This window comes from Austrofundulus limnaeus, unplaced genomic scaffold (assembly GCF_001266775.1).
Source record: "Austrofundulus limnaeus strain Quisiro unplaced genomic scaffold, Austrofundulus_limnaeus-1.0 Scaffold16, whole genome shotgun sequence".
In the NCBI taxonomy this organism is placed as follows: Eukaryota; Metazoa; Chordata; class Actinopteri; order Cyprinodontiformes; family Rivulidae; genus Austrofundulus; species Austrofundulus limnaeus.
In genome coordinates this window covers 2,567,938-2,575,746 of record NW_013952418.1, presented here as the reverse complement: position 1 = coordinate 2,575,746, position 7,809 = coordinate 2,567,938, and the positions used below count along the sequence as shown (strand labels likewise).

General features: G+C 39.7%; 1 protein-coding gene across 1 annotated transcript in view; it reads right to left on the bottom strand.

Moving 5' to 3' along the window:
• Nucleotides 1-782: 782 nt before the first annotated feature.
• The window catches only part of cul4a (cullin 4A), a gene marked incomplete at its 5' end in the record, with an annotated part of 19,189 nt that continues 12,162 nt past the window's right edge, over nt 783-7,809 (bottom strand). Inside the window, 11 exon segments of the mRNA XM_014003035.1 lie at nt 783-1,530; nt 2,330-2,482; nt 2,565-2,737; nt 3,665-3,770; nt 3,882-3,995; nt 4,105-4,212; nt 4,288-4,373; nt 5,939-6,049; nt 6,141-6,245; nt 6,351-6,543; nt 7,332-7,450. Coding sequence (XP_013858489.1) covers nt 1,435-1,530; nt 2,330-2,482; nt 2,565-2,737; nt 3,665-3,770; nt 3,882-3,995; nt 4,105-4,212; nt 4,288-4,373; nt 5,939-6,049; nt 6,141-6,245; nt 6,351-6,543; nt 7,332-7,450 — 1,364 coding nt within the window.

Sequence of the window (7,809 nt, the reverse complement as noted above, 5' to 3'; positions counted from 1 at the left end):
CAGCTGGCTGAAACGGGCTTCCATAAAAAAGTGTACTTATGCAAATGAACATTTTCCCCTTTTACTGCTCAGGAATTAGTTGTAAGATATGACTTGTGAGCTTATTCAAGGACAAAAAGGCTGTAATGAAACACTTATTTAAAAGAAACTCTGCTTCCAGGAATAAATATCACATTTAAATGTCATAAATGAGGCTCTCAAATTAAAACAGGTCTCTGTGTGTGTTTGAGGGTAACTATCAATGCATTTCAAAGGATTTTAACAGACAATAGATATATTTTATGCTCGTGAAGTGTCTGACTGCTTGTAAATGAGTCTGAGCTCGCTGCGGTGAGTCAGCTGACGGCCTCACCACTTCACGAGGTTGTGCAAAACCCCAAAAGGAACGCAGAAGCTGCTTTAATGCTGCTGTCCGAGTCTTACGAGTCTCTGCAACATTCTTCCCGCATTTTTAAAAAGACACGTCGCCTCCCGACCAGAGAGCTTTCTCAGTGCAAACGGAGACATTTAAGATGGCTCTGTGCAGAAGCTGATGCTAATAAAGAAAGCACAGACCAATGGGATTTTATTTTCACTCCCATTTCACTTCCTCAAAAAGCGTTCTGACTGAAACCTAAAATGTATTAGCTGTTCATAAACCACAGGGTCATTCAAAAAGCTACTCTGTCAGTGAAACTGGAAGTCACATGTTTACAGATGTGACAATTTGCAGAAATATCCCTTTTTTTCTTTTTATTTATTTAAGCTAAGAAGCAAAACTTATTCATAGCCGCTCAAATATATATCATTAAATATCCATTTTATTCAAGTTCACTTTTTCGCACTCTGACAGAATACAATCCGATCTACAAAAACATCAATCAGGACATGACGCCGGACATTTTGGTCAAAAAAACATACAAAGATAGCAAAAAAGTCAGGCCCCGAGCGGCTGGCCTGCGCCTCGCCTCCTCAAACAGCTGCTTCTTTACCTGTTCAGGTAACCGTTCCTGTCACAAGCTGACGCAGCCGTTCAAAAACAACATCCAAAGCAAGGAAAATAAAATAACACACAAACACACACACACACACACACAAAAAACATCTTAAAACTGGTGGAAACAAATCGTTACAGGAGACAGTAAGTGATTTAGAAAGAGGAAGGAAAGCAAATCCAAAGTAAACGAAACGACAGATAAAAAAAGTGCTAGTTAATTTTATTTGCGAGGTTTGTAAGTCTGGTCGTTAACGACGGGAACCACAGCCCGGTCTCAGAGTTCACGTAGAGATGGAGCAGAGTGTGTRTTGGGGGGACCAGCATCGCCTCTGTGCCGTCCGGATGCTGCGTCCCGGACCGGGGATGGAGGTGGACGTGGCGCAGGTGGTGGTGGTCGGGGAGGAGGGGAGGGGCCGGCTGCGAGCTCGCGGTGAGAAAAGCACAGCAGCGTTTCCCCCTCAGGCAACATAGTGATACTGGTTTGGAGTCTCCTTGTCCCGCTCCATGTAGTCTCTGTCGATGAGCGACTCGATGCGCTTCTTCAGATCGCCCGGCTGCCAAGACAAGAGGAGGAATAATGAAGCCGGAGGTGCAATTCTAAAAAGTTAGGATGTTGAGTAATGTCTAGGAACGGAGAATAAACTTTTTAAATTAAATTTTAATTTAATTAACCTAAAAAACATGGTAATTTTCTGCGTAGATGGCTCCTTTCCAGATGTGTAAACCACCCAGGCCAGAGGCATTAATGCCACCCTATACCATCAGAGAGGCAGATTTTTGTACCGAGTGCTCAAAAAYGCCTGGATGGTCTCTGTCCTATTTAGAAAAGAAAATGTGGCAAAAAAAAACTTTTCTAAATTGTCTTYGTTTTAAATTAGCTTTGATCCAGAGAAGACGACAACATTTCTGGATTTTCACCTTKGAGCTCAGATATTTCTACAGATTCTTCTGATCTTTTGATGATATTATGATCTGTAAATAAAAGGAATATTTAAAGTCTTTACAAATTTCTGCTGAGCAACMTTTTGGAACGGTTCCACAGCGGTTCCTTTACTTCTAAACTAATCTTCTGATGCTCAGTTCTCTAACTGACTTGTTGCCAATTAACTTAATTAGTGGTAAAATGCTCCTCGGGCTGTTTTTTGTTCTTATTTCTATCCGATAAGTCGCTGCCATTTAATTCAAAATGACCATATTTGGTAAAATTATGTTTCAACATTTATGTTCACTATGCTTTATTTTGAATAARATACAGGTTTATAAGATTTGACATTTTACTAAACGTCACAACTTTTTTGTTTTATTTAGAGTTGCAGAATCAAAGTGAAAACGTAAAGAGGTTTCGGCGGTCACCTTGACGGGGAACTTCAGCTGGTTGTAGAGCTCCGACACCAGCAGGTTGTGACTCAGCGTCTTCCTCATTTTCATGATGCGAACGACGGCTGCGTCGATCTGATACTGCCGGTCCTGGAACACGCGCTCCGTAGTGCTCACCTGCTCCTCTACCTGTGGCAACAAAATCATTAAAAAAATAAAGTTCTTGGGAATAAAGCAGCTAAAGAGGAAATAGTGTTTATTTTTTTATTACCGTCTCCTTCATTTGAATCTGGTTGATCTTGATGCGGAACAGTTTGTGTTTAAAATCCATGTTGAAGTTGAAGCGATCTCCGTCCTCCACGTCTTTCCCTCGAGGGTTCTTGTTGAGGACTCGGGCTTTCCCACAAGCCAGAGACTGCAGTGTGCGCTTCAGCTCTCCCTCCTCTGTGGGGAACAGAGGAGAATGAAGCAGCAGAACCGGATCACATCATAATAATAACAACTAGACATGGGTTTTTACGATGTAAAAACAAGTGTGCATTGTCACGTAGCATGTCATAGCAGCATGGCTTTGCCTGCAGCATTGGACTTGCAGAATGAACTTTGACCAAGTTCAAATGTGTTTTCTATACCAGCTTGTGCCTGTCACATCAGCAGGTGTTTAGAATTAAGGTAATTGTGTGACAATATGAAGTTTGAAGAGATTTTTTCTTACAAGTTGCATTAGCTGGGTTTTGAACCCTGATCTCCCACATGAAAGTCCATGATATAGACCGTTAGACCAATGGAGTTGTGGGAGAAGGTGGTGGCAGGGGTTGGTTTGTATGTGTGCAGAAAGAGGCCATATTGCCAATACAATTATTGACACTAAACAGCATAATATTACAACAATAGAGCAGTATTAAGACACTATTATAGTAAAACATCAAAATACACTCATATTAGTATTGTAAACACTGAACTATTGAGATTAAATACTAAAAAACTGTGGTGCAGTACCAAGTTGAGTACAGCTGGGGGCAGTATTGGACCATTACAAGGCCCCATTGACTTCCGTTATATGAATTTGGAATAAAGTTTAAACATTAATATTTCAAAAACTACAAGTTGTACAGGCACCAAAAGGCATAGCAATCATTTGGCACAGGACCTTTACAGATAGAAATTACAATGGCAGCTGTAGGACAAAGTATGCAGGAGGAGTAGCGTGGCGACGTGAAAGATGACGGAATAATAAGCTGAAGAATAATAATAACAAAGAGAAACAGGAAAACAATACTGTGGATTGCATTGGCAATGCACACTGATAACAACAATAATAACAATAATAACAATAATAACAATAATAATAATAATAATAATAAAAGTGACCTATTCCAGTGGCGGTGCGGATCTCCTCCACGCTGAACTCTTCTCCCTCGTTGAACATGAGCAGCACCAGCGTCTGAAACAGGGAAACCTGCACCTCCTTCTTCCCCTGCAGGATTCAGCAGTTAAGTCTCGGCGCAGCTCAGATTTGTTTCAGTAAAAAAAAATAAAATAAAAAAAATAATAAATCTTTAAAAACTGTCCGGCGAGGATCCCGTACCTCTTTAAACTCTGCCTTCAGGACCGCGTGGCCCAGAGTGGGCTGCCACTGCAGCTTCCTCCCGCTGTGCTTACTGAGGTAGAACAGCTTGAACACCTCCTGGAGTTTCACCATCTAAAATTAAGAGCAAATTAAAGTGAATTATTYGTCTTTATTTATGAGTGAATTTGAGGAAAAGTGATAAAAAATAAAAGCTCGTCCAACCCAGGTGGGAACCGTTTACCTCTGAGGGCAAGTGGACCTCCATAGGTGTGTAAGACGGCCAGTAGCCCATAGTGAGGATGTTCACAGTGAGTTCTATGTTGCTCGGCTCACTCTGGTTCTGCATATACTGAGATCAACAAAATCCTTTTATCTTAATGCATATAAACGCCAGAGGTAAACACTTGTTTGTAGGTCTGTGTACCTGTTTGAACTGGATCATGATGTCTTTCGACAGCTCCATGTCTTTAAACATCCCCTCCAGCTTGCTGGTGAACGCTGCTCCGCACTCTGCAGGAAGTCAAAGACAAAGTCAATTCAGTATTTTTTCAGTCCTAAAAGTGTTACTGGAAAAATTAATGACTTTTCTAATACTTGTTGAAACAGAAWCTAAATTGTTAAAGCTAAAAGAAGCACAAGACTAAAAGCCCAAATTAGCAWGAWGCTAKCTAAAAYCTGCTAAAAGTTAGCTGAAYGCAGCATTATGAGGTACAWGTTGCTAAAAATCAGATAAAAGTAGCACAAGGCTGGCTAGAAGTAGCAAAATGMTAGATAAAAGCTGCTATAACTRGGGAAAAAAGCAAAATACAAACTAAAAGTAGCAAAAGGATAGTTTAAAGTAGCACAAGGGTAACTAAAAGTAGGAAACTGCTAGCTACAAGCTAGCATAATGTGAGCTACAAGTTGCTAAAAATCAAATAAAAGTAGCAAAAGGTAACAAAGTAGCACAAGTCTAGCTAGAAGTAGAAAAATGCTAGTTAAAAGCTGCTATAATCCAGCAAAAAGTAGCAAAATGAGAGCTAAAAGTAGCAAAAGGTAACTAAATAGCACAAGGGTAACTAAAAGTAGAAAATTGCTAGCTAAAAGCTAGCTGAATGCAGCATAATGTGAGCTACAAGTTGCTAAAAAATCAGGTAAAAAAGCAAAAGTTAACTTAAAGTAGCACAAGGCTAGCTAGAAGTGGCAAAAGACTAGATAAAAGCTACTGTAATTCAGCAAAAAGCGAGCTAAAAAATAAGAAATGGGTAGTTAAAAGTAGCACAAGGGTAACCAGAAGTAGCAAAATGCTAGATAAAAGCTGCTATATTTCATCATAAAGTAACAAAATGCAAGCTAAAAATAAGAAAGGCGTAGTTTGAAGTAGCAAATGGCTAAAAGTAGGAAAATGTATTTTATTTATTTATTTAACCTTTATTTATCCAGGTAAACTGTTTGAGAACCACTTCTCATTTACAAACATGACCTGATGCTAGCTAAAGGCTGCTAAAAGTTAGCTTAAAGTATAATAAGGCCAAMTAGAATCAAAAAGTAGAAGAATGCTAGCTAAAAGAAACTAAAAATGGCTAAAATCTAAAACAGCTATAGGCTAGTWAAAATGATAAAAACGCTAGCTAGGAGTAGGAAAAGCTTAGCTAGAGCCAAAAGTAGTAAAACATTTAAAAATATATTAAAAAAGTAGGGGGAAAATGCTGTTTAAAAGCAGCAAAATGGTAGCTAAAGCTAAGAAGAGCARTTAGTACCTATGCTAGGCAAAATGCTGAAAGTATCAAAGCTAAATGTAGCAAAACTACAGGTAAAATAGCAAAAGGCTATGTATAGATAGCAACAAACTAGCTAAAAAGACAAAAGTATCAGAAAAGTAGCTGAAGAATAAAAGTAGAACAATAAGAAAACCAGAGTGTGGTCGATAAAGCAGATTTAAGAGAGAACAAAGATTTCAGGTGAGGGACCTTGGACATGTCTTCAGTCCATCACAGGGACACACAGACAGACAACGTTCACATTTTCACTCACAACTAAAGAGAATTTAGAGTTTAAAGACAGTTTATCGTTTTAATATAAATCTGCAGACCCACCGTGTTTGAGCTTGGACAGCATGGACTTCTCAGCATCAACAGAGGCGCTCTTTCCAACCAGCAGACGTTTGGCTAAGTCCTTCTTATAAAAAGCTTCAAACACATCTTTTCCTGTTAGGAGGAAACAAAGCTCGAGAGGTTTAATCTCTCCAACAAACACATTAATACAATCCTCTATTATGAACGCAGAAGGGTAACTGACCGTGAATGAAGCGGAAAATGATCATTATCTTGTCCAGGATCCGCTCCAGTTCTTCTTCTGTCGCCTCTTTGTTTCCAGCTCTCAACTTGGAGTCGACGTATTTGGCTGCGTGTGAAAGATGTTATCAAGAGGTGGAAATGATAAAACAAAACTGAAAAGAAACACTCAACATTTCTCTTACAAAGTTAAGCGTCTACCGGCCWGACCTACCGATGAGTTCAGCCGGCTTGTTGGGCCTCTTGTTGATAAAAGTTTCGAAGGCCTCCTTCATGGCGTTGACGAAAGACTCGTTCCGGGCGAAGCAGCTCTGCACCACGTTGTCCATCTTGTCCTTGAAGTCCAGCAGGTCTTGAACCATGTCCTTGTCTTTCTCCGGTGTGCATACAATCTCCCCGCCGAACGACTGCAACCAGAAAACACAAMCTGCAGGCGCACTTCAATACCAGGGCATATCGCGATATATGACGATATATCGCAATATGGTGAGCAAGACGATATATTGCCTTTTTTTAATCGAAAAAATTTTAGTTTAAAAAATCCTCAGCATCCTTACYGTCTTATTCATTTTGAAATGACCTCTGCTGTGAGGGCAGCGGGTGTCGGTCTTATCTGCTCAGATTCAAACATCGGTACTTAGTACTAACATTTACTCACAATGCTAACGTGTGAGCTAGCATTATACTTTCAGGCTCCTCAGAAGTGGAGGAGCCAATTGGCTGGCTGACTGCTGCCAACTAGTGGCTGGAGGATAAAATACAACACAAAAAAGGAAACCACTGGCATTAAAGGTCACATTTTAAGCTTTCAAATCGATWTAGTATCAGGAAATGAAATATCGTGATATTTCWAYGTATTGATATTATCTTGCACCCATGGACAATACGTAGGKTCCTATAATTTCCGCGATGCGGAAAACGCGGAATYGACCAAACAAAATGGAATCCAGTGTAAAACGCGGAATCTCACGGAACTCGCTTATTTGGGGAGTTTCTGAGGTATTTTGGATGCTGCCGCTCACTGTACCTGCTGTTACCTGGTAACAGGCATGAGGGGTGAGCTCTGATCTCCCCTCCCGACACAGGAGAAAAAGAAAATTTAAACGGAAAAAACGGTATTTGTGAAAAAAAAAAAAACACATTTTATAGGGCCCTAAATACATTGGCCTTTTTGTGTCTGCAGAAATGTGAATACCTTGATATAATCCCTCCAGAACTGCAGCAATTTGTTGAGTCCTCCGTTCACTTTACTGAAGAGCTGGTAGAGGAGGGCCAGTTCAGTGACGCGGTTCTCATCCAGCAGATTGCTCAGACCTGCCCCAAACACACACACAGGAACGTGTAATTAAATTTCACAGACTAAAATTAAGAAAAAAAATAAAACAAATTAAATTAAATAAACAACTCCATTTTCCTGAATAGAAGGATAGAATATCTGTTTCACTGAATGTGTGGAGAGTTAAAGGGATCCATGATTAGTTGTAACAATAGACTTTATTTGATAAATATTTATTTTAACTGTATAATAAAGACTGTAAAAATACTGTAGGCTGTTTAGTTTTGTAAATTTTAAACAAAATTTAAAAAAATTTATTTTACACGATAGGTCCTCGGTGCAAGGCTGCTAGTGAGCTATATCCACCCTGAAGGTTAATCTTGGACAATATCTGATG